Genomic DNA, 27482 nt, shown 5'->3' with positions numbered 1-27482 from the left:
CTATTTGTTGATACTTCCTATACATCTCTGTAAGCAAACATGATTATTAGTAACCTACTCACTTTATAGAGTATTTTTCTTAAAACAATGTTGGAGTGACTGCAAATAAGAAATTTATGTATTGTTCTTTAGAGCTTGCATTTACATTCTTTTGCAACTGAATGACATTCCTTCTTAGGTACAAAGGAGAGCTACCACTAATTAATCTTACAACAGGTCTTTCAGCAGACATATGAACAGATCTCAGCTGAAACAATGAGGTACAGATGGTTTTAGGTTTCTAGATGCACCACACTGAATGTGAGGCACTGAAACTGATTTTCTGTAAATCACAATTGATAAAAATAATCACATAAGTCTAGTTTCTATGCAACTTTCCAGGAACATATCTACTTCAGGATGTGCGTTATGCACGTGTAGTGAGTGTCAAAATCCTTCACAGCTTCTACCTTGCTCTTGTTTTCCTAGTAGGGCCCTTCCATCCCTTCAGCCACATGCTTCTTTTCATCATTTGTCTGTTCGTCATCCAAGCTCAAGAAGATCTGAGATAATTAGTGGCAAAAAATATATACTGTAAAAAGTACACTATAAGTAAAAAGTAAAAATCTACACCAAGAAAAAACATAAATTATAACAGCAAGTAAAGAACAGAGGGAAGTGTAGATCACAGAAGTGCAGATCATGAGAGCCATGAACTGGATTCTGAGCTTCCCAAAATTTAGAATGAGAGGGGATGCATGGCGGTTCTCCTTGTCAAGAACTGAAAGAGCATACATGGTTCCTTCAGGATCAGTGACTGACTGCTCCATTGCTGACCACCCCCACAGGGCTTCCAGGACGTATCTACTTTATAATGATTGGTCCAAATCCTTTCCTCACTTACCACCAACCCTTTCTGATAAATCAGAGCACCCGCTTCACTTCTCCGGTTCAGTTAACTGCTCATCTCACATTCCATATGACTCCAGTGGGGCTGCTGGTCTACCAGAGAAACCACTGGTCCACACTGTGCCCCGTGTAAATTTTTTTAAGTGTCCCTTCCTCAAGACACTTCATTTCTATCTCTTGGAAATTTTTCACAACATATAGCTCTTATTAGTATATAAAAGTGCTTTGTGCCATAATACATAAATTACAATGTCTTTGATATGTATAGCACCCTCTAGGATTGTATAATTTATAACCTGTACCTTTCTTCAGATTTTATATATGGGGATTAGGAAAGAGAAGCCCATTCTGCTCAGAAGTTGAGTGGGAAAAATGCTCCTAAGAGCTGCTGGAAGTCATCCCCATCACAGAGCGAAGTCTGAGAGGGTGAGAACACAGAAGCCACTGGAAGAGATAGAGGGTTCACAGTGCCTGTCAGTCAGCCTCAAGGTCAACTCTACCCATCTTCTTGTTTGTATATATGAGCCAGTAAGTTCTCCCTTTTAATAAAAAAAGAATAAATTTGTCTTGATGTCTGTAACTTCCTGGCATCTAACCTCTCACTGCCTTGACTCTTTTGACTGCCCTTTTCTATTTCTGTTCTGACTGGCTGATCCCAGCTCCTTTTAAGAATTCCTCAGAATTTTCAGAACATTCCACAGACTGCCCTGGCCTCCTGGCATCTGAGCCTTTGGTTCCCTTAATTTCCAAAGCCATGAGAGTACTGCTTATCATTCCAAACACTAACCTCTGCCTGGCTGCAGGTGTAATTCCCCTAATTCACTAACCTGTCCCTCTGTCATGTGTTCACAGTGAACATCATTAATTTGGAATGAGAGAATTGGTGTAAAGACATTCATCAGAATGATATATCAATTATATCTCAATAAAGCTGGAAAAAAAGAGACATATTCACACACAAAAAAATCATACTATGAGTAAGACTGGTAAGATTGCAGGACACATACTTAAACTTCAAAAGAGAAATTATTTTTAAAGAATTTCATAAACTGTTTATGAATTAGTTTTAAAAATTTTTGTTCTTTCTAAGTTTACTAAATTGATCTGGATGATGGATTTCCTTAGAAACATCTTAACAATTCGTTTGATTACTACTACCTATTTTTAAACTATTTCTTTTGAAATATTCACATTTCTACATAATTTATAAATACTTGTGGTATTTTATACACCATTATTTAATACAATTATTATTCTTGTCCCCAAAGAAATAAGGACCACAAACTGACAAACTGAATGCTTATCTTGGAACAATGAAAACAGAAGATAATGTTAAAACACAGCCGATTACTCTGTGCCAGTTACTGAACGACTGTCTCTCAGCCCTGAACCCAGCTTTATTCAGCTTTATGATACTGGACTTGGCAAATGGATTTCTCCTTGGCCAGCTACATATATGTATGATATGTAGAGTACCCTCCAGGACTGTGTAGTTTACAACCTGTACCTCCCACAGCTTTTATAGATGGTTCTTCCAAGAAGAAGCTCCAGAGGGACATGGGACAGCTGCACAAGGGGGAAAGGAGCTTGCCCTTGGCTGTTTGCTCACTGTTCCCATGGGGTTGTCCCCCTGATGGCAGCCACTCATTCCCGTTGGTTGCAGTTTTCATTTATTTCCTCACTCCTAGAATCAGCCTCACTGCCTTCCCTCAGAGAGAAGAGCAAAACAGAGTGGCCCCCTTTGAGGCCAGCACCCTAGCCTCACAGGGCCCAGCTGTGTGCTCTGAGGTGAGACAGCAGCCCCGCCTCCAAGGCCTGAGTCTCAGCTCCCTGGGGTCCCTCCCCCAAGTGACCCCAGCCTGAAAGTCACTACCTATGTTTTCCGTCAGTATTGCCTTTTATTCTTTATTCCTCCAAAATTTGTTTAATTAATTCCCTACGTTAAATTCTCTCTGTTAAAATAACCGGTGTATTTGCTTGACCGGATCCTACCTGACACGACTGTCTCTGTAGCTTCCCCCCACCCCCACAGTGTGGTATTTACAGAGGACTAAGACATAAGAGCAAACAGTACCAAATTAGGAGCAGCTGTAAGGCTGATTTTTTTTTTTTTTTAGAAAGACTGCATATTTTGTGAACTTGCTTCCCCATAAAACAATCTATTATGCCTTTGAATTTAATATTCCAATTTCATATAGTTTTATGTATACATTTTTAGGTTCTACAAAAGCTACAAATCTGTAAGTCGAATTTTACAGAGGAGATTAAGTAATGTAGAGTGTACAGTATATAGTAATGGTACACAGCAGCATAACAATGAATTGGTATCTTAAATTTCCTATACCCATATTAGAGGAAATTAACTTAAAGTCCAAATTTGGGCAAAATATTTTCATAAAAATTTCACTTATAAAGGTAATAGGCAATGCACCTCAGCTTGTTACTTCTAGGACTTAATGATACCAACTGCCCACAGTTACTACTGAATTCAACAATCAACATTTAATGTTATGTATACATAATACAAAAACATACCTAGGTAAGAACCCAAAGTTGTATAGTATATTTCAACTTTAACTACTTATTTATTTATTTGAGAGAGAGTGAGAGAGTACGGGGAGCGGGGGGGGGGGGTGCAAAGGGAGAAGGAGAGAGAGAATCCCAAGCAGGCTCCACGCTCAGCACAGAGCCAATGCAGGGACTGACCTCACGACTCTGAGATCATGACCGGAGCCAAAATCAAGAGTCCGAGGCTTATCTGACTGAGCCACCCAGGCGCCCCTACATTTCTATTTTAAAGCGAGTCTGTTGATCTTGAAGAAATGAGTTCAAATGGTCATTTAATGGTTATTACAAGATAAAAAAATAATAGAGAGGCATACATTTTTTTCACAAAAACTTTGGTCCTCCATTTAAGATGGCTTCAAATTAAGAATTATTAATGCAGGGGAGCCCGGACGGTGCTTGGTTAAGCATCTGACTCTCGATTTCAGCTCAGGCCGTGATCTCAGGGTTGTGAGATCAAGCCCCGCATGGGGCTCTGCACTCAGCGCAGTCTGCTTGAGATTCTCTCCCCCTTTCTCTCTGCCCCTTCCACTTGTGCTCTCTCTCTCTCTTTCAGATAAATAAATAAAGCTTCGAAAAAAAGAATTACTAATGCAAAATTTGACTATGATAATTTCTCTGTGCTTAGGACTCCATTTCAGTATTTTCATTATTTAAAACTAGAGTTATTGCTAAGGTGACCCTTGAACAACATGGTTATGAGCTGAGCAGGACCGCTTAACATGCAGATTTTTTCCATAAATATATGTGCCGTATTGTAAATATATTTTCCTTATGATTTTTTTTTCTTTTTTTTTTTTTAAAGATTTTTTATTTATTTATTTGAGAGAGACATAGCCACAGCAGGAACACAAGCAGGGGGAGTGGGAGAGGGAGAAGCAGGCTTCCCGCCGAGCAGGGAGCCCGATGTGGGACTCGATCCCAGGACCCTGGGATCATGACCTGAGCCGAAGGCAGACGCTTAACGACTGAGCCACCCAGGTGCCCCCCTTATGATTTTCTTAATAACATCTCCTTTTCTCTAGCTTACATTATTATAAGAATACAGTGCATAATGTATATAACATACAAACTATGTGTTAATCAACTGTTTATATTATCAGTAAGGATTCTGGTCAATAATAGACTATTAGTGGTTAAGGTTTTTGGGAGTCAAAAACTATATACAGATCTTTGTGCAGGGGGTCAGCACTCCTAACCCCCATGTTGTTCAAAGGTCAACTGATGAGAGCTAGAATCCTCCTACTGTTTATTTTTAAATTCTTCATATGTTTATATATTTGCATATGTATTTGTGGAGAGGTACACATCTATAAATACACATAGTTGTATAAAAAAAAAAAAAACTAGAGTTATTGCAGAATTAAAATACTACTGGGTTTTATATATCTAAAATCACCAAAAGAAGATGTGTGAGAACATACACCCACTGTCCTAATTCTGCCCCGCTGGAACCATAATAACTCTTCTTTTCCTTCCATGTTAAAGAGTCCTCCAAATATTTCAAGACAACTAGTTCATCCCCCTTCTTTTCTCCTAGCTCAGCAGCCATAGTCCCTCAGCCTTCCTCTTATGATGTGGTTTCCAGGCTCCTCACCATCCTGGCCTCCCTCCTCAGGACACACTCCCACTTGTCAGAATGTTAAATAAGATCCAACTGCTACAGATCCAGAGAGAAGGTCTTAGATGAACGGATCATCTGCTTGCCATTTTATTAGCTATCATAAACATCAATCAAAACTCTGAACAAGCTGAGCTTCACAGCTAACTTTAGCTGAATATTTTAAATGCTTAGAAAGTGTGAATTTTATTTTTGCTCTAACAGTCAGATGCAAGACATCAAACTGAAACTTGCAGTAATTTACATGGCAAAAGCCAACACCAACATTCTAACCACAAGACAAAGGAGAGGTGGTGGGGAGGGCTGCAGGATCATGTAAGAAAGTGGGTCACCCTTTCCATCAGATTCCTTCCCTCTCCCATCTGCATTACCAACTGGGTGAGCTCTGTCTCTCTTAGGAATGTGAAACCTTCTCTCCATCTACTCCAAGCATCCTGTTTTCACAACACTTTCTCTCAGGCATTACAATTTCTCTGTACATATATCTTAGGCTTACAAATGTCCTTGAATAAACTCACAAGTTTCGGGGGCAGTATGTAGAAACAGAAAATTATAAACTTCAAATATCTTTGACTCAGCCTTTAGGAAAATTAACATCCTTTATATCCCAGTTTCCACAGATTTTGAGCTAAAACTATACTTGTTCTTTTTATTTTTGTCGTATAGTTCAGTTTTTGTCTATGACTACTTGCTAAGGGCAGAGAACTTGACTATATAATGTAAAGGCTGGTTTTAACAGTTCCAAGTTCTGTTAACTTGTACCTTTGGCATTATAAATGTTTGTCATAGGAAACTTTATTTTCTAAAATGTTTATTGTAGAAACGGTGTTTGCCTGCATCAAGCTGTACCCACTGCCTGTGACAGGGGTTTGAGGCAACCTCCACCCTCAGTGGTAATTAACTCGTTCTTCCTGGACTTGGCGGATGCAGCCACGTAACTTCCTGGTATGGAAGGGCTGTGACTTTGCTTGTTTGACTGAGAACACCAAGACCTTTTATCTTGGCTTTTTCCACTCAGGGCATAATACACATTGGGCTCCAACAATTCTCTTTTTAAAAAGCCATGCAAATTAAAAGGAAATTCTCCAAAAACAGGGACCATGTATCATCATTGCACCTTCCATAACACCTGGCTCAGAGCCTTCCAAATGTATGGTGCTCAACAATATTAGTTGAAGTGGATGGAATTACTCTTCATAACAGCTCTTGCTTGAAGCTAAATTTTATTGCCATTAAAATGGAACATGAAAGTTCAGGAGAAATCAGAGTTTTTACTTTTTTTTTTTTTTTTGAGTTTTTACTTCTTCACCAGATTTGTAAATATTTGTTCCAGAATGGGTCTACTCTTATATAGAGTGTCCTCAATAATTATATAGTATCTGAAGCTGTTTGGTTATAGGTGACAGAAATTTAACTCAAGCAAACTTAAGCAAAGAAAGAGGAGTATTTAATGCTTCATGCTTTAATGAAGAAGATCTTCATCATGGCTGAACTCAGGCTAATATTATCATCAGGACTGACTCTTTCTCCTTCTCTGGCCTCCTTTCTTCTGTGCTGGTTTCATTCTCAAGAAGACTCCCACTGACTCCCTACAAAGTAGCAATCTTATGTTTATAACCTTTACACTCACAACCCAAAAGGAAGACAGACCCTCTATCAAGTCTTAGGGAAGACTCTCAGTTAACTCTGCTTGGACCACACGTCTCTCCTAGGGCAGGGAAGTAAGGCATCCTGACGGACAGATCCCAAGGAGAAAGCAAGGGAGTGTCCCAAAGGAAAAAATAACACACTGATAAGACTACTCAACAATTCAAGGCCTGAAACTATAAGTCCCTTTTTTCTCTTCCTGGGCATGCTAAAAATAAAACCATGGTTCTGCCAAGCTGACTTCTAAAATGACTACAATTATGCAGTATACTCTCATTTGTTACAGAGAAATGATATTTACTGGGTCTATTATATGTTAACCACAGTGTCAGGCATTTTATACACGTTAGCTTATTTAATTCTCATAATATGTAGATATTTAAGATGAAGGTACGGAGGCTTAGAGAAGTTACATAGCAAATATTAGAACCAAAGATGTAAGCTGAGTCTATCTGCCTCCAAAACCCCTTGCTTTCAGCACTGAGAATTTTAGAGCTCTTCTGAGTTTCTTTACTGTGGGTATCAGAAATTTGTGGATGAAAGCTGAAAGACCTACATATTAGGCAAGGCCAACTTAATTAAAAGGAAAGCAATTATCTATAGAAAGTGATTTATCAGATGCCCTGAAAGAGTTTTACTAGTTGCCTGAAATTCCTCCACTAGAGATTATTTTGGACTTAGTCATTACTGCTGCTTAATTTATTTTATTATTTTACTACAAATACTTCCCAAGAGCACGTGCGATAATGAGGCTTGTTAAAATGCAAATGCCCCAGGAAGGGGTAATACACGAAGCTTTTTTCTATTAGCCAAAATCCTTATGTACATCAGATTCTCCACTTCTTTTTCACACGGCCCTCCCCCAGGAAAGAAGACACAGGGACAGGTCACATCACATTATTCGACAGGGCATCTGGGTAGAGCTCACACAGCCAGTGACTGCACTAGAGGCTGGGAAAAATTCTACAACCTTTGTACTCCCAAAGAAAATTACTTCAGCATTTGATCATACAATCCAGGAAAACTGTAAAAAGGTCTGAGAACAGCAACAAAAAGGAAAACAGTTACTATATAGCCTATGAATTAGCAAAGGGAATCAGGGAGTGAAGACAGGAATAGTAACTATGAGAATTTGCATTAGAGTTCCTCTACTTAATTTTAGAAACATAAACCTCTTGGGTATACATTATTTAGTAAAGAAAAAAATCTAATCTCTAGTGACTATGGTTAAATGCTTTATATCACACAACATTACTGGTGCTGCCCCAATATCACCCACAGGAAACATACACAAAACGGGGTCTCCGGTTACACAGAGCATCACTGCCTGCACTGTGCCTCACTGCTTCAGAAACGGGGCAGCAGGGAACGAACCGCCTGGGGTCCCAGCCTCCTGCCAGCTCTCGGCCCCCCAGCACCTCTGGACGACTGTAACTGAGAACGCCTCCAAACTACGGGCTTCCAGCCACTTCCCCTGTTAACTGGGACAGTTAGGAAGCATCTATTTTCTAATAGCTTCTCTTCATAAGCAGTTTCCTGAATGATCCCACTTGGCATAGTACCTGACACACAGGAAGTGTGCAGTAAGTTAAAAAGAAGAAGAGGAGGGAGGAAGAGCAGGAAGAAGAAAGAACTGCATTCTATCTTATTTATTCCCTAGACTCTTACTTCTAGGGGACAAATGGGGAGAAGCTAACTTTCAAGATCATGGTAGTTCAAGCCCTACTTCTTAAATATGAGGAAGCGAGGCCCACAGAGGTTGGTAACTTCCCCAGAGTCAGGCTGTTACTAGCAGAGCTGAGTTTCTCGCCCACTTCTCCTTACGTCCAGTCCTGTGCTCTTTCTATAGTAAAAACTTCATGCCAAGGGACAGGCTATAGGTTTTCAATAGGCAGCAGCAGAATAGTTAACCACTGTGTCCCTGTGTCCAAAGCATTTCTACAGGCAAGCAAGGATGATGAACACTGTTGTCCACTGATGGCAGGTTCCCTATCACACATTTCCTGGGACACATGCTGTAGCATCTAAGTGAGAACCAATTAAAATGCTACTCTGGTACATTCAGTAACCAAAGTTCTTTACAGGTTACAGCATTAACCAGAGTCATTCCAAGTTCTGTCCTCTGACAGACTGATGTCAGACTGACTCCCGTTCTCTCGTACTTGTAACAGGAAATGTGTCTCATTCTCTTCACTAACAAACATTTAGAACATGCCTCCTCTGGGTAACACACTATGCTAGGCTCTAGAGCTGTGAAGAGAGGTATAGAACATGGGTCCTGCATGTGTGGTGTTTGAAATCTGTGAGGAGACAGAACACACATACAAAAGATAACCTCAAAGTGGGTGTATCTAAGTACAAATGAGAGGAGCAAAGGATAAGGCTATAGGATTTCTAGGAAGCCCTCCAGGGAATTAGAAAATCTAAACATAGACTTCTCTGAGCGCAACTGAATGATATCCACCATGGTAATTAAGGTTCAAAAATATAAGTGTTCACCAGACATGAAATTAACATTTTATCTCAATTTATGTATTACTGTTATATCACCAAATTCCAAATCATCAGAAACAAACTACCTTGATATCTGGCTCATATTTATGAAACAAATACTATCCTCATAACTCATGTCAAACAAAAAACTATACTGAGAAATATTTCACATACAAAAGTAAAATATGTGTGTATTGTTAAAACACACACTTATAACCTCCCAACAAACAAAAGTCCAGGGCTGGATGGCTTCACTGGTGAACTCTACCAAACATTCAAAGAAGATTTAATACCTATTCTTCTCAAATTCTTCCAAAAAAATTGAGGAGCAAGGAATGCTTGCAAACTCATTTTAAGGTCAGCATTACCTTGAGGCTAAAACCAGACAAGGACACCATAAAAACAGAAAATTATAGACCAATATCTCTGATGAACATAGATGCAAACATCCACAACAGAGTATTAGCAAACTGAATCCAACAATCCATTAAAAGGATCATATACCAACATTAAGTGAGATTTACTTCAGGGATGCAAGGATGGTTCAACATCAAATAATGTGACATTAACAAAATGAAAGATAAAAATCATATGATCATCTCAACAGATGCAGAAAAAGCATTTGACAAAATTCAACATCCATTTATGATAAAAACTCAAGAAAATGGGTATAAAGGAAATATACTTCAACATAATAAAGGCCATATATGACAAACCCTCAGCTTTTAAGACCAGAAACAAGACTAGGATGCCAACTCTCCCCATTTTTATTCAACATAGTATTGGAATTCCTAGCCACAGCAATCAGACAAGACATAAAGAAGAAATAAATGGTATCCAATCTGCTAAGAAAGAAGTAAAACTGTCACTATTTTAACAGATGGCACAATATTATATAGAGAAAACCCAGAAAAGGCTACCCAAAACTGTTAAAACTAATAAATGAATTCAATAAAGTTACAGTATACAAAATTAAAATACAAAAATCTGTTGCTTTTCGATACATTAATAACAAACTATCAGAAAGAGGAATCAAGAAAAAAATCTCATTTATAATTCCATCAAAAAAAAAATCTAAAAATAAACTTAACTAAGAAGGTGAAAGATCTATACAGTGAAAACTATAAGACACTGATGAAAAAAAAACTGAAAATGACACAAATAAATGTAAAGATATTCCACACTCATGGACTGGAAGAATTATTATTGTTAAAATGTCCATACTATCCAAAGCAATTTACAGATTCAATGCAATCCTTATCAAAATTCCAACAGCATTTTTCACAAACTAGAACAAATCATTCTAATAATTGTATGGGACCACAAAAGACCCCAAATAGCCAAAGCAATCTTGGGAAAAAAGAACAAAGTTAGATGTATCACACTTCCTGATTTCAAACTATACTACAAAGCTATAGTAATCAAAACAGTATGATTTTGCCATAAAAGCAGACACACAATTTAATAGAACAGAACAGAGTGGAAATAAACCCATGCATACGTGGTCAATTAATTTATGACAAAGGAGGCAAGAGCATACAATACAGAAAGGATAGTATCATCAATAAATTGTGTTGAAAAACTGGACAGCCACATGCAAAAGAAAGGAACTGAATCACTATTTTACACCATATACAAAAATTAACTCAAAAATGGATTAGACTTGGATGTGAGACCTAAAGCCATAAAACACCTAGAAGAAAACACAGGTGGTAAGCTCCTTGATAATAATGTTAGTGATGTGGTTTTTGGTTTGACTCCAAAGGCAAGGACAACAAAAACAAAAATAAACAAATTGGACTATACCAAACTTAAAAAGCCTCTAAACAAAACAAAACAAAACAAAAAAAGCTTCTGCACAGACAGGGAAATCATCAACAAAATTAAAAGGCAATCTATGGAATGGGAGAAGATATTTGCCAATTATATATCCCATAGGGGTTAATATCCAAAATATATAAAGAACTCATATAACTCAATAACAACAACAACAACATCTGATTTAAAATTGGGCACAGAATCTGAATAGGTATTTTTCCAAAGAAGACATACAATGGCCAATTAGCACTTGAAAGATGCTCAACATCACTAATCATCAGGGGGATGCAAATCAAAACCACAATGAGATATCACCTCACACCTGCCAAAATGGCTATTATCAAAAAGACAAGAAATAACAAGTGTTGGTGAGGGTACAGAGAAAAACGAACCCTCATGCACAATGTAAGGGGGTGTAGCCACTATGGAAAACAGTATGAAGGTTCCTCAAAAAATTAAAAATAGAATCATTATATGATCCAGCAATTCCACTTCTGGGTATCTATCAAAATAACAAAAACATGAATTTGATAAAATACATGCATGCGTATGTTCACAGCAGCATTATTTCTAATAGCCAAGATTTGGAAACAACCTAAGTGTTGATAGATGAATGGATAAAGAAGATGTGGAATGCACGTGTGTGCGTGCACGCACACACACACACACGGAACACTACTCAGCCTCAAAAAAGAATGAAATATTACCATTTGCAACACCATGGACAAGCCTTGAGGGTATTATGCCATGTGAAATAAGCCACACAGAGTAAGATAAATACCGCATGATTTCACTTACATGTGGAAGCTAAAACCAACCAACAAAACAAAACCCAGACTCACAGATACAGAGAACAGACTGGTGGTTGCCAGAGGGATGGGGAAGCAAAATTGGTGAAGGGTATCAAGAGGTACCAAACTCCATCTATAAATAAGTCAAGGAAATATAATCTACAGCATGGGGAATCCATTCAATAATATTCTATTAACTTTGGGGACAAATGGTAACTAGACTTACTGTAGTTATCAGTTCCCAAAGTAGACTCATGTCCAAATCACTATGCTGTACACACGAAATTAATTTGTATGTCAATTATACTCCAATAAGAAGACACATACTTGTAAAATTAAAATATGTGTCTTGTTGAAATACATACGATTTTATTTTCAGCATCACGGAATATCAGGGCTAGAAAGTAACCAAGTTGCCAGGGTATCCATTTATTAGCTGTTCTGTTCACCCTTACACATCCCTAGCAATGGCTTCTCATTCTATGCTTGGCAACCTCCGGTGACAGTAACCTGACTAGCTGATGAGACAGTATGGTTCATCTTTGGACATTCATCTATTTCATTCTACATAAAAGCAATGTACTTCCAAATGGGAAAATTTGCAATAGGGGAAGAGCCAGTGGAATATTTTCTAATTCATTACAGAAGTATCTGCTTTTCATTATTAGGTTTTTTTCCGAGGTCTATTTCATGAGATTGATAAAGTACAATGGTCAGTAAGCCTGTACAGTAACATTCCTGTTCGTGGACATTCCCTTCAGGAAACTCACTATGAGAAATTAGGTAATGCAAAGAAAACAGTGCTATATAAGAATTCAGCAAAAATACTGCATTGAGAGTTATCTACAACATCTGTTAATCCTACAGTATCTAGAGTAATGTTTCATGTTAAGTATGTTCCTGTGTAGCAACAGAAAGAGCTTGATCTTGCAATAAATGCATTTATTAATCTTGCAAGAAACATGCATTTATTATCATTATATTCTACTTAATGTGGCCCCAAAGCATACAGTTTAAGAAAATGCTTACTGCTGGGATTTAAACAAAAAGGTGTGTAGTTGCTTTGGGCTGCATTAGCTGAAAAATAAACCATTATGGGTTCTACTGTATTTGACGATTCACCCCATTACCAAGATTTCTGGCTACGCAGGCAGTTAACTTTTCACACAAACTTAGGCCCCTTGCACAACTAGTTGATTAAACAATCATCTTGTTCGCTATTGATAGATTAAAATAGTAACACTAACAATGAATTAAATGGGAATATTTTTCCATCTACCACCACCACCAAGGGTCAAAGCAGGATAAAGCAGCAGTGGGAGGGGAGAAGGGGTCACTTGACTCTTACCACTTGGCCAGCTGGGGATATCCTGTCTGTACCTCTGCAGGACGGTAGAGGACGGGCTTTCCAACTCACCTGTGTTTTGAGAATGACATCCACAAATGTAAACTTTCACCCAAACCTCATGTAGTTCTCCATAATTTGAGCTGCCCTGAGGAGGTATATTTCAGAGCCATCATCCTTTACAGCAGAATTGAAGGGTGTAGGCATTTGCATTTTTGTACTCTGCCTCTAGTAGGTCCCCACTGAGCATGTGGTTCAGAGCAGGCTAACAAGGCTGCTAGGTGGGGATACAATGATGAACAAGACCCAGGAGGTTACTGTACAATCCAGCAGCAGGATCAGAAGAAGGCTGGGCCCCCCAAACGTCTACCATGGATGCTTTTACCCGTTATCAACACAACTTATGGACTGGCTATCTCTAGTTAGTGCTAATTTACGTGTTTCTTGGGGCATGGCTAATGAATTCTCTGCCGTTTTTTTCTCAAGTCCCCTTTGTAAGTACTGTTAGGCATGTATTACCAGCAGCGAAGCAGTGCCTGGCAGAGAAGCTCTTCTTTAGACCCTCCGGTAGCACAGAAATCAAACACAGCATCGGAAAACAGCTGATGGGATGTGTGATGGAGTGTGGAGCAGATCGTGAGGAGAAAAACAGGGAAGCAACATCAAAATCAAAGACAAATGCAAGACTGGTGAGGGGACAGGGGAAGGTCAGCAGCCGGTGGGGGTGGAGGAGAAGAAAGGGGAGCAAATGCACTGATTCCAACCCTCATTTGCACTTCTGAACTAGAACTTTCTTCAGACACAGTGTAATGCCTTCAATTGTTTTTAAAATTTTGGAACTTGAGGAAGTAACCCCAAAAGGCAGTCTCTACCACTCCCTGTCAGCTAATATGAAGCAGTACTGTGCATAAAACATGAGACTTTGCACCCTACGATCCCAGATAAAGACAGAGAAGAGCAAATTCTTTAATGAGGTGAACCCTGACTTCTGTCAGCACCAAGAAGACTGCTTACACATGGGGAAGGAGAGAAGCAGAATACAAGTAAAGCAGGGGTTCCGGGGGAAAACCGGGAGCGGTGGAACAGGAAATGGTGAAGGGTAAAGAGGGAGAAGGGGAGAATTACTATCCCTACATCTGTCCATACCACGGTTCTTCAGATACAGATGGTGTTCAAGCAATGACTCCATCAACCAAAACCCTCGGGAACTACAAATAAATCATCCTGACAAATACCTGGAAAGTTTCAGGCTGCCAAACTAATGCTGATGCTCATTGTTACAAAAAAAAAAAAAAAAAAGAACAATTCTGCTGTAAACTCACTCAGGTTTTAAGCTCAGGGTCATCATATATTGTACACTATCATTTTCACAAGTAAAATTTAGAGCACAGTTATTGGCTCTTGTTAATAATCCAATGCTCCAAAGTCTCCCAACATTTATTCCAAAGCACTCCCAGAAGATTTCTTATAAAAGCTGGCTTATTTCCCAAGTGAACAGGTATGGCTGTGTATCAATGCTTTTAAAACCTGCCCCTGGCTAGTTTCCTAAAGAACCAGCAGCAGGAAATATAAGCCAGATGTGGACCTTTCAGTATCTGAACCAGATATCATGAGATTCTATAGACCTATTTAAATTTACTTAAATAAAGCCCTGATGATATGGCTGCAAATTCAGAAAGTATGACTATAAACACTTTATGGAAAAGGAACTAAAAATTCAGTATTTGGGGGCAACTATTGTAAGGCAAATTCTATTCAGCACAAGAGTTAAAATGCTAGTACTGTATTTAACAAAGTCAAAATGTAAGCGAATACACAGAATCCAGTGAGGAAAAGAATTTAATGCAAGTGTCATCAGTTTAAGTTGTTTTCCCAACCATAAGCAGATGTTGAATCTGCCTGGCATCGGCTTAAAAATATGTGTAAGGTTTTTGCTGGGAAGCAAAGCAGCATCACCTGTTTGGAGAGCTGTCTTAACAGTTACACCTGAATCCCCTCCACGGAGAACAAAGCAGAGGACACGTGAAAATACCTGCAAATGTGTAATATCCGTCATTCTAGAGCCAGCTTTTCTTCTCTCTATGTTATTATCGAGCACTGCCCTGAAAATATCCCAATTGCAGAGAAGAAAAATGAAGTCCGGCTTATACAACATCTCAAATTGCATGCAGTGATTTAAAGAAAGTCAAAACTAAACTCTGACTCTAGATAGTGTGGTAAGGATGAACTGTAGGATTAGCAACAGACGAAAATCAAAAATAAGTTTTCAGGATTTTGTATTTTTAACACAGCCTATTTATTGAGTCACGGTACTTTCCCCAGTTAATTATTAACCACATACCTACCAATCCTTTTAAAGAAACGCACAGGGAAAAAAAAAATCACAGCTCATTCTTCTGTTATCTTTCCCGTAAGAAAAAAACCCCAAAACGACCCCTGGAAGACAACCACACAAAATAGTCAAGCACTTCGGATCCTGCCCAGTACAATCACACTTACTGATCTTTTCCTCATCTCTTGAGAAAGGAAAACAGCAGAGCTGACCCATGGCACTGGTGCTGTCTTTCCTTCCCGGTGCTCTTCTCCCCGGGTGCCCCAAATAGAAGCTGCAGCTCGCCCTGCGATCTGCGAGCACGCCCTGCCTATTCCACTCCCAGCAGCAGCCCGAGCTCCAAGAGCCAATGCACAGCCGGCAGAGAGAAAGGAGAAGGGGACTCGCCGTGAGCAAAAAGGCTCCACCTCCCAGTCCTCCAGCCAGCGGCAAGGGCTCTGGGGCCGGCATTCAGTGAGAGAAGTAGCCCCATGCTCGCCCAATTCTCTCACCCAGCTGAGAGCTCCCGGCCTCCGCTCCGTGCCTCGAGCACAGCCTGCAGAACTGTGTGTGTCTTGAAGCAAGATCGTCCAGAACAAACCACAATGAGTGGTCCTCTCTCCCGCAGACAAATATAGTAATTACACCGAGAAAGCCGAAGAAAAACAAAAAGCCTACATTTTCGGCCTGCTATTTAAAGAGGAAGAGCTTTCTTTTATCCCCAGGAGATTTGGGGTTCTTTGTTTGTTTTATGAGTAAGGAACCTGACGTGGCAGAACACTGAAAACACAACTTGAATGAAGTACCACTAACGACCTGCAAGCTGCACCAACTGTAGGAATGACAGGGAAAAAGTGGGGGCAAAAGACAATCCTGTTGTCGGCACTTTACAGTGTAGCTTTTAAGGTTAAACGTCTGCTTTCTGAAACGCTGCTATGTTCTTCTATTAAATCAGTACTACGAATTTTGAAATCAGAGCATCAAGTATGTCATTAGCCCAGAAAATTCCCCAAATCTAGAAGCACCACTGAGAAAAAGATTGGAGATAAGAGCACCTTTCAGAATGAATCCACGACGTGGCTAAGCAAATTCAGGGACAGCACAATGACTAATTTTAAAACACAGTATTTGAACTTTATGACAGGAGATAACTGACTTCAAGTAACAGCTCCGAATCTGTTCCCTTAAATAGGGAACAGCCTTACTTTATGACACTACAGGAATGAAAGACAGCTCTTAGTGCCCGAAATGCCATCCAAATTCCGGCCGTACTCCTCTATTTTCTAGCAAGGCACACACACACCCATCTACCAGGAGGTGGAAGGATGACCATGACAACTTGCCGTGGTTCTGGATGCAGGATGCCTGCTTTCATACCCCTCTGAACAAGAAGAGTATGCAGTTTGGAAAAATAACAGCTGTCTGTTTTTTGTTTTTTGGTTTTTTTTTAGATTTTATTTATTTATTTGACAGAGAGAGACACAGCGAGAGAGGGAACACAAGCAGGGGGAGTGGGACAGAGAGAGAAGCAGGCTTCCCACGGAGCAGGGAGCCCGATGCGGGGCTCGATCCCAAGACCCTGGGACCATGACCTGAGCCGAAGGCAGAGGCTTAACGACTGAGCCACCCAGGTGCCCCCAGCTGTCTGTTTTTTTATGTTAAACATTACTTCCTGCATTTAAAGAAAGAAATATTTGTAGTAAACACTCTTCACTGAAAAAAATGAGTAATTCTTGGCATTCCCTAATCATCAACGTTGATGTCGCCATAAAACCTTTAGAAGTAGAAAGCCAGGGGCGCCTGGGTGGCTCAGTCGTTAGGTGTCTGCCTTCGGCTCGGGTCATGGTCCCAGGGTCCTGGGATTGAGCCCCACATCGGGCTCCCTGCTCCGTGGGAGGCCTGCTTCTCCCTCTCCCCCTGCTTGTGTTCCCTCTCTGCCTGTGTCTCTCTGTCAAATAAATAAATAAAATCTTTAAAAAAAAAAAAAAAAAGTAGAAAGCCAGAGGTCTGAATCCCAGATTTGCCAGATATTAGCAGTTCTGAAATATTGACCTCTTTGTCAGAGTTTGGATTATCTTCCTCTGTAAGACCTGAAAATCAGGTTAAGTTCATTATAAAGTTTTTAACTTGTTGCAAAGTAGATAGTGTTTGGGAGGAAGGAAAGAGGCAGAGAACAGATAACTATAGCTATTTGCACCTCTGTCTTTTTAGCACCAGCCAGTAATCTCTCCTCCTCCTGTTCCAATCTCCTGCCCTACTAGCTGCCATCTTGAGTTACTGCTTATACATGTTATACATGTGGACTCCGAGCAAAAAGGCCCCTCACTCAGATGCAGCACTCAGGGGATAATACTCTGTGATGAACCCTACACCAACTTCACTTCATTAATTAATTCCTATTGGCACTACTTCTGACAATATGCAATTAAGAATAAAAATATAAGTAACAGTATATACCTCAGGATATCCTGCAGTCCAAGGGGGAAATACATATAATGTCAAATATCTCTCTCTTTCTCTAATGTCAGAGATTTTTTTTCATAGGCACTGAGTGAATCAATCATAATACAAGATTAGAAAAACAACTGAAAAATTCAAGACAGGGATTTTTAAACCGGCTTTTAATTTTGCAAATAATTAGCATATCATTTAACCTCAAGGAGAGGATGGAGTCTGGTTTCCTCTCACTAAGGTTTCTCTCTGTTCTGGAAGGGTATAGTTTCATACTGTAGGTCATGGCTACTCTCAGCCCAGGATTTCCAGAAATGGTCTTCACGTTGCATATTTTTGTGTTTCTTTCAATAAAGATGAGTCATTAAATATACAATTAAATGGAATTTCCCTTCTATAGATTTCATAAGAGTTTCCATATACCCACATTTTCAACTCAAAATAACGGAGACATTCATAAGTCTGGATTTTTGTTTGTTTGAAAAACAAACTATACATAGGTTGGGAATACTGGTGAAAAAACTGATTTTTTTCCCCACCATCACATGCCCCTTTCTGAAAGTTGAATAGCTACCTTACAGAAGGACCTAGAAATGATGATCTAGTCATCATTTACCCAATTGTTTGGGAATACAACAGCCTGTAACTGACTTGAATAGTACAAGATACAAGCCCCTCCTTGCCCTTCCTTATCTCACAAAAACAATCAAGTAATAAACTGAGCAAGAATAAATGCTAAGATTTACTGGACACTTACTATATGCCAGGCTCTTGCTAAGTGCTTTACATTTACTCATTCATTTCATCCCTACCACAGTTTTGTGAGGTAGAGAGTATTTCTATCCCCTTTTTACAGAGGGAAAAAGTTGAGCTCAGAAAAAAACTAAGCCAAAATCTCTCAGAGAATATAGGACAATAATGGGATTTGAACTCAATTTGCATGGCTGCACAAATCCTGAGCATCTCATCCCAGAGTTCTGTATTATTAAACACAATTTGTATGGGGTATCAGGTATATACCTTATGAGCAGCTTACTACAGTATCAGAATAATGCACAGAAAAATAGTTATTTAACCAAGCTCAATGGTAATATGTTTAAATGTCTTGGTTTCTCATGTTTTGTCACCAAATTCCTTTATTCATAGGGCACAAGTAATATTAATCCTATGAAGGCAGATCCCTTACAGGAGCTGGAGCCTAGCTCTGCTGCCTGCCATGCTGTGGGGAGGACTCTATCTAGAGCACAGAAATACCAGAATGGCCCCTGAAAGCATTCACCTTCCAGGAAAAATAGCAACTCCTATCAGTCACGAGGAATCCCTGAGAATATTAATGGGATTTTGTTAGAGGATTAACAGACTCCTTTCAGTCATATAGAGAGATCTACCATAACTAGGAGAAGATTTTAAAAAGAAGTTAACCTGAATGAGAAAACCTGATATGATATCATGTTCATAACTTTAAAGCTATAACCTTTTCGTGTTTTCTTTTCTCATAGGCCTAGCTACAAACAAAGCATGGTTACAACAGATACCTGTCTGCTCCAGTTGCTTGGATTCTTGTGACAATGGTTAAAATGGTAGGACGGAAACTAAACAGTATGAGGGAGTGGCCGCTGACTCTTCTTCATGTGCTTTGATCAGCTCTGACAATACTATCTCTAAGGGGACAAGAGAATTCTTAACTATGACCAAAACTCTATTCCCTGTATCACTGGGTAGCATTATTTTCAATCTGAAAACACATATACTTGGATTTCTGAGCAACCTGGCTAAATGAAAGTCTGATTCAAGGTAAAGAACAAATCTCACTGTAAGATTCTGAATCTATAAAACTGTCCAGATTACCACCTCTTCTGAGACCTCCAACTCATTAATTAAAGGGAATCTGCATTTGACAACTTACAGAAACACACGAGAAAGAAAATAAAAAAGTAAATGTTCCTTTATTAAAAAGAGTAGAGAGAAAGAGGACATTAAGTCATGAAGTGTAAAGAGAGGGAAAAAATCCTTTATCCCTCCAAATTCTGGAACCAAGCCCTTAGGAGACATGCCTTTAAGAGCAAGAGACAAACTTCAGGAAGATTTCATTACACAGCAGGTGGCATGCTTATGGAAACTGTTATGCCAAGAAATGTCACAGTTCCAGTGAAAATGTATGTTAAGTTCAAGAAATGCTTGACAATTCATGAAAATACAACTCATAAAAATTGGGTTGTTTTGGAATATATCCCAATTTCTTATGTTGATATCAGGGTGCCAAAAGACAATCAATCTGGGCCTTAAGAACGTTGGATGCACATATTCAATATTGTATCCTGTGTCTCTATGTTCTTGTAAAACCAAATTTCAATTCTCAATCATCAATCCACAAAGCATATATCACCCAGACCTAACAGATGTTCCTCTCCTCTTTACCCACTGCTACATCTTTGCAGCCATTTTGTAACCAAAGGGCAAAGTTCTGAAGCTACATGATTAAATATGGATCTTTGAAAGCTGTTTTTATGAATGTCTGTCTGTAAGAAAAAGAGGCTGAAAAAGTTATAACTGAAAAATTTCAAGGATTATCTGTAAATCTCACTGGTAAAGGTCTATTTTTAATTACCAGGTAAAAGAATCTTGATCTAACTGTGAAATTTGGGAACCAAGAATATTTTTTTACTATTATTCCTACGTTAGTCATATTTTCAACAAAGACTTTTTTTTTCTCTTTCCAGTGTTTTGTTTTTCTCTAAAACTGAAAGTTAGAGGTATTTGCATTTGAAACTGCCATATGCTATAGAGTTTCAGTAGGTAACTGAAGGAAAAATGTGTTTTTTAAAACACAAGGAGAAAAACATAATGTACCATATACAGCATATGTGCATTTAGGAAAGGGGAGGAAACAAGCAGATAACTAGAATTACAAAAGAAGTCCTTCTTTACCAATCCATAATGGTCACTCCCAAATCTCTGCTGATGCATGTCTACCTAGTGCCAATTCTCAAATGCTTTCTCCATGCTTATTATTAAGATCTTTTCTTTCTTCAGTTTTTTAAGATTTATTTACTTGTTTGAGAGAGGGGCAACACAAGCAGGAGGGGCAGAGGGAAAGAGAGAGAATCTCAAGCAGACTCCCCGAAGAGCACGGAGCCTGACACGGGGCTTGATCTCATGACTCTGAGATCATGACCTGAGCCGAAACCAAGAGCCAGATGCTCAACCGACTGCACCACCCAGGCTCCCTCAATCAGTTATTTTCTATGTGCATGGCCCAACTTTCAACAATGTATATGTAGCTGCAGCCCTTCCCTTAATTGGTAAGAACTAAATCAGGGAGGAGAACTTACTTTCTTGCTCAGAGAACAGACAGCAGTGGAGCTCTTGAGGTAGGAGCCTGGAGGATGGGCTGACAGGTTACATTATCTGCTTGGACACCTCCAATTTACATTATACCATTTTATCAATTCAATTTGCTTCTAGCCACTATTTATTAAACACTTAGTATGTCCTGATATGATGATCACAATGGCTCTTGAGGTGAGGTTAACTTTCGAGACAAGGAGTACAACCAAAGTAAGTGAGAGAGAAAGCCAGGGCCAAACCTCCTACTCGGAGGCAGAAATCTGTAGGCATGTGCCCACGGGAGCAGGAGGGGCATTCGCCTTGTGGTAAATCCCACTGGACAGTTTTATAAAGGCAATGCAGTAACAGGAGAACAAAGGCCAGCAACAGTCATCTATCTATTCTAGTTAGCTGCTGTTAGTCCTGCTTCTACATTCTGTCCTTCTTTTCAGGCATTAACAATGAAATCACAAAAACCAACAGGAGTTACTTAACTCAAGGACAAGTTAAATGATGGGATGTTAAAACCTTTTTTTTTTTTAAAGGGAAAGCAAAGAATATACTTAATCTGCTGGCCAGTATTTGTATTATTTGACATGGCTGCCTTCTTATTCAACTGCTTTTAATCCCTTAATGCCCTGAGAATTTCAGAGAGAAAGCAACATCCTTCACAGCAGGAAAAGAAATATATTTCAAAAAAGCCAATAGGACCCAATTGAGTAGATTCTATTTGCAATTTAACAATGTAAACAACAAAAATTTGGTTGTATAGTTTCTAATTTACTGGGGGTTTTCACAGTTCCTAATTATTCTTTATCTGGGATATGGTCAATCTGTATTTAGCTCTAAAAGTGCTCCACTGTTTGACCTTGGGCGAGACAACAGTCACATTTCCTGCTGTATAAAGGATTGGAAGACCTCAAATAAAAGGTGCTTTAATAACTCAGTGCACTATTACTAAAGGTTTTTTTTCTCTAATAACAGTGAAAGGGATGAGGAAGAATGAAAGTAAATCCCCAAAATAATAAAAAGAATATTCACTTATACTAGATGAAAGGCAGTGAAATCATGATTGGTTTTGGCAGGTCTCAGTATTTGTCCTGATCTACCGTGGCCCAGGGTAACATTCATCTGATACACTATGTCACTATTCATTCTGCTTATGGACACTTTTAACAACATTTGATAACTGTTGTTTAAATACCCATAAAACTGGGGCGCCTGACTGGCTCAGTCCAAAGAGCAAGTGACTTTCCATCTCGGGGTGGTGAGTTTAAGCCCCATTTTGGGTGTAGAGATTACTAAAATCAATCAATCAATAAACAAACAAACTAAAAAAAAATGTAAATACCCATAAAGCCAAAATACTGATGATGTGGAAAACAAAGGCAAAAGAAATGTAGATAAAATCAAATGTCCTTACACCTTTGCAGTCGCCCATTGACAAGTGGTTGAGATAGGAGAGCGACATTCCTCAAGGAACTCACAACTGCCTTAATGTTTTTTTTGTTTTTGTTTTTGTTTTGCTTTGCTAGAGGCAAAAAGCAACCTTAGCTTGGCATTAACCAGACCTCCAGGATCCTGTAAATCCTCTTTAACAAACGAAAATCCTTCTGGAAACTTCTTTTATCTCTGCCCCTCCCCGCTTAAAAATATATAATCAATAGCTCCTCACAATCCCAGGGCAGCTCTTTCTGCCCACAGGTCCTATCCCTGTGCTTTAATAAAACCACGTCTCAAGAATTCTTTCCTGACTGTTCACTCCCAAACCCCAACATCACATCACTATGACTATTTTCTGTTAATACATTTCTTTCATATCCAAAATGTGTATCTGGTGGGATGCACTCAGCTGCAAGTAACAAAAAACTCTTTGAGTCTTTAAAAGAAAGAAATTCATTATCTCCTATAATCAGAGATAGAATGGCTTTCAGGTTGGTTAATTCAGTGGCTTAACAAGATCCAGATTCCCCTTTCTGGTCTCCCATACACAGTGCATATGTTTGTAGTCCCCTAGTGTCCCCTAGTTAAGATGGCCACTAAGTCCCAGCATCACATGTATACCCAACAATTTCCAGCTAAAAGATGATGTTCTCTTTCCTATAAATCTCTAAATCTCAGCCCAAACACTATGTTCTGAGTTCCCATGTAGATTTCCCCTCAAATATCAGATGTGGTCACATGCCACTTCCTAAACTAAATACTGGCAAGAAGAATGGAACGAGTCACCGGCAGGCCCAAAGCCAGGCCCATATGCCCTGAAGTTCGCCAACTCATGGGGAAGGAGGGGCTCTGCCAACAGAGAAGGAGGGGAAGAAAATGGATTCATAACAGGCAAACCCCTAGTGTCTCCAGTGGTCAATTAAAATTAGTAAAGTTACTGAAAGGGTCAATAAATAATTTTGGATAGCAGAAAAGGGAAAAAGCCCTGAAAAGTAAATAATTGAAAGAGAGTGCCGTACTAGTAAAAAACCAAACAAACAAAAGCAAAAACGATCATCTATGGATAAATGTATGGCACACTTCTATCCTGAATGCATAGTTGGAGAACAAGTATCAAAACTGTTAACTGCCTTTCTCCTCAACCTTACAATGCTAAGACTGACTTCTTAAATAAAAGCTTTTGCTTTGATCAGAGAGTTAGCAAGGGAAATATTTTTGGCAGCTATGGATCCCTGGTAGGAAATATAAAATTTATGATGATCATATGCAGTTTCCTTTACTCATAGCCAGAAGCAAGACAAAATATTCACCTGAATATCCTCGTCAGTAGGAGATCAAGTAGAACCCCAGTGAATGAATTGACAAAATGTTGTTCTCTCCATTAGCTACAGTTAGTGCTCTAGATATTTTATATAAAATGTTTTCAAGTTAGATAAAATAGTCAAGGATCTTTATGGGTTAACGAATAGAAACAGAGAATTTAAATTTCGTAAAGGGAAATGAGTATACTCAGTTTCTTCAGCTCTCATGGTCCCTGTTTTTACCAGGACAAATTTCTCAATAAAAGAAGGAAACTTGCATAGTAAAGGGGCATTTTTATGCCATTGCTGTCCAGATCCCATAGACCAACAAGAAACAATAAACAGATTTGTCATTATTTGCTTAACCAGTTTCCACCACTTTTTATTTTAGCCCCTTGGTTTCAAATCTCCTTCCTTCCTCTGCAATAGTTATCTTAGGTAACTAGCTGCAAAACTAGTCTGAAGTCCCAGGTTTCCAGATACCCCTCAATTATTTCATTCATAGCCACAGCTTTCACTGTGAACCTAATGCCACTGAATCCCAAATCTATCCCTCGGATAGGTCGTCTATGTCCCACACCTCCCTCTGGGATGTGTCACTTGACTGGGCCGCCGCTGTTTTAATATGTCTAAAGTCAAACTCATCCCCTTGTCACCAAAATGTTTTCTCTTTTATCCCTTACATTGGTGGAGGACACTACAGTTGACCTAGCTGTCAAACCCCAAATATGGGAGCCATCCTAGACCTCTCCCCTGTCTTTCATAATCTGCCATAAACCTGAAAAGACTGATTCTCCTGCCTACCTAGATCTGCAGTGCACCCCTCCTTCTCCACCTCTGCTGCCAAAGTTAACTGCAGACAATCTTCAGGACCTGCGTAGGCTAGTGCTCCAGTCTCCTTACTTATCTTACTGATTCAGTTCCCTGTTCTCCCCACCATCGGGCTTTCATACTACTGGTAGGATGGCCTCTCTAAAGTACAAATCTGAGCATGTCATTTGGAGCTCCAAAAGGCTCCCATCCCCTACAAAATTAGATCTGAATTAAGATACGATCTGAAGGATGGGTAATTCACGTGCAGAGTCTATTACTTACACTCCTCTGGGAAGCTACTCAACCTGGAAAACACCTCCCTTTCACCTGTCCTCCTTCCCACATTCTCACTTTATCCTTCCCTCACTCTATTCTTCCCTCTTCAGTGCAGCCTTTCCTGACAATCCCAGGCTGAATTACATGTACACTCAGTTGGTTCCCATTAACTGCCTTACAGTCACTGTCACCTTCAATTGTAATTGTTTGCATGACTTTGCACTAGGACGTAAACTCTGAGAGTATAGTCTGTGTTGGCCCACCTTTGATCTTTAATATACAACATAATGCTTGGCACTTGATAGGTTCAATAAATATCTGTTCAGTAAATTGCACAAGTAAAATACAATAAAATGTGTTTATGTGCACAGCTTGCAGCTCTTCAAATGCCCCGAGGGAGCTAGCCTGATAGCTCAGGCAATATCGAATCCCAAGTTCACTCTACTAATAGTACAACAGCCAAGAGCCGTTTACTCACTACGGTTATACTCCCCCCCTCCCTTCCAATTCCCATTTTAAGAGTAAATAGAAAACAAAAGAATATACTGGAATTGGATTTTCAGACAGATGGACAATGAGAATATTATTCTCTTCCAATTAATCAGATGCGATAATAATTAAAGCCTAGCTCTGGCAAAAACTGAAGTACAACAGTTTAACACAAAATAGAGAAGTTGGGAATGATAATGATGGAAGAAGTTTCATGAGCTCACTCAGACCTCCAGGTTAGAGGACTCACAAATGGTACTCCCTCTTCCACCTTGAAAGATGGGTCAGTAAAGACATTTAACAAATCCCTTAACACCTCGTCCCAGTGTTTAACAATCAATCTTTTAGAGTCCAAAGTTTTTCCTAATTCCTAAAATAGTATATTCCCAGTAAAGATTAAAAGGAAAATGACTTTTTTCCCTTTTACTGATCCTTCCTTAAGTCACTCTTTAGCCCTGTCTGTCCTAGGCTAAGAATTCTATATACATTGGGGTGCCTGGGTGGCACAGTGGGTTAAGTGACTGACTCTTGGTTTCTGCTCAGGTCCTGATCTCAGGGTCATGAGATCGAGCCCCACACCGGGTTCTGCACTCAGCGTGGAGTCTAAGACTCTCTCTCCCTCCCCCCTGCTTGCTCGCTCTTTCTCTAAAATAAATAAAATCTAAAAAAAAAAAAAAAAGAATGCTACACACACTGTAATAAACACAGCAATAATAATGGACACTAGTGAGTGAGCACTGAGTATGAGTCAGGCACGATGCTAAGTGCTTTTAGTGCATTATCTCATTCAGTCCTCACAACATCCTCATGAGTTAACCATCATTATGAACCCTATCTTACAGATGGGTTTAGGGTCATGAAGTAATGTGCGCAAGGTTACCAAGCTGGGAAGTGGCAGTGACCATTACAACAAGGTCTGTCTCACTCAAGGAACTCCTGGGTCACTGCATTTTTCTCTCTGTAGTGCATGTACTGTCTCTCCACTGTTCTGAATCCTCTCTAATTCCTTAGTGCTTCCCTGAAATGGGAGATGAACTTCATGAGTTTTACATACTTGTCTCGTGATTTCATCACATTATCAAATTGGGTTTTTTTAAATAACACTATATTAAAGAGGATAGATTTCCAACTTTGTTGTGTTTTTCCTAGAGCCAGGAAAAAATAAAGCTAAGGTTTCTATCCTCACATTGTACTTACATATATTAATTACATATAAATATATATGCAATATAAAATATTACATAAATACATAAATCAAAAGCACGATATACATCCATGCATTTTTATTTTTTAAATGCACCAATATTAATCACAGGCCATTAAAGGAAAGCATTAAGAGTAACACAAGTCTATAATTACCTAAAATGGGTGTTCTAATAAGACAGTTTTTTTTTTTAAGATTTTATTTATTTTTATTTGAGACAGAGAGAATGAGAGACAGAGAGCATGAGAGGGAGGAGGGTCAGAGGGAGAAGCAGACTCCCCGCCGAGCAGGGAGCCCGATGTGGGACTCGATCCTGGGACTCCAGGATCATGACCTGAGCCGAAGGCAGTCGCTTAACCAACTGAGCCATCCAGGCGCCCTAAAATGGGTGTTCTGATGTTAGAAAAGTAAGAACACCATTGCAATAAGTATTCTAATATGAGTGGTAGAGCTATTAATATGAATAACTAACATTTTTATAACACTATTTGTTAGGCACTGTGCTAAGCACCTTTAGAGCGATAACTAATGTGGTGAAAAAGCGTATTCAGAGTCAATTAGGCAACGTGATGGGTTAGTTAGCCATAACTTTCGGCAACTGGCAGGGCCTCCTAACACTAGTTTTACTGTACACCTTAACGCCTTTGTTTGACCACAAGACTCTGCACTCCAATATTATCATTCATGTAGTGGTTTTTT

The 27482-nt window shown here is 39.3% G+C and overlaps 1 protein-coding gene across 7 annotated transcripts in view; it reads right to left on the bottom strand.

The window, feature by feature from the left end:
* Positions 1 to 27482, bottom strand: part of AKAP7 (A-kinase anchoring protein 7) — a 145294-nt gene that overhangs the window by 25068 nt on the left and 92744 nt on the right. For 2 of the 7 annotated variants that reach the window (XM_064598107.1, XM_064598108.1), the window contains exon 8: positions 13172 to 13240. The exons of 2 other annotated variants lie outside the window; for them this stretch is intronic. In XM_064598107.1, the coding sequence (XP_064454177.1) occupies positions 13172 to 13240 (69 nt within the window). Of the gene's footprint in view, positions 1 to 13171; positions 13241 to 15667; positions 15977 to 27482 lie in introns of those variants that run through there. 3 more of the 7 variants (XM_045865547.3, XM_064598110.1, XM_064598109.1) reach the window with 3 other exon arrangements.

The sequence above is a fragment of the Mirounga angustirostris genome, unplaced genomic scaffold (genome assembly GCF_029215605.1).
Source record: "Mirounga angustirostris isolate CCGP_5_RB_7025 unplaced genomic scaffold, mMirAng1.0.hap1 SCAF_8, whole genome shotgun sequence".
Lineage (NCBI taxonomy): Eukaryota > Metazoa > Chordata > Mammalia > Carnivora > Phocidae > Mirounga > Mirounga angustirostris.
Note: the sequence above shows the minus strand (reverse complement) of the source record. Positions and strands in the feature narration are given on the sequence as shown.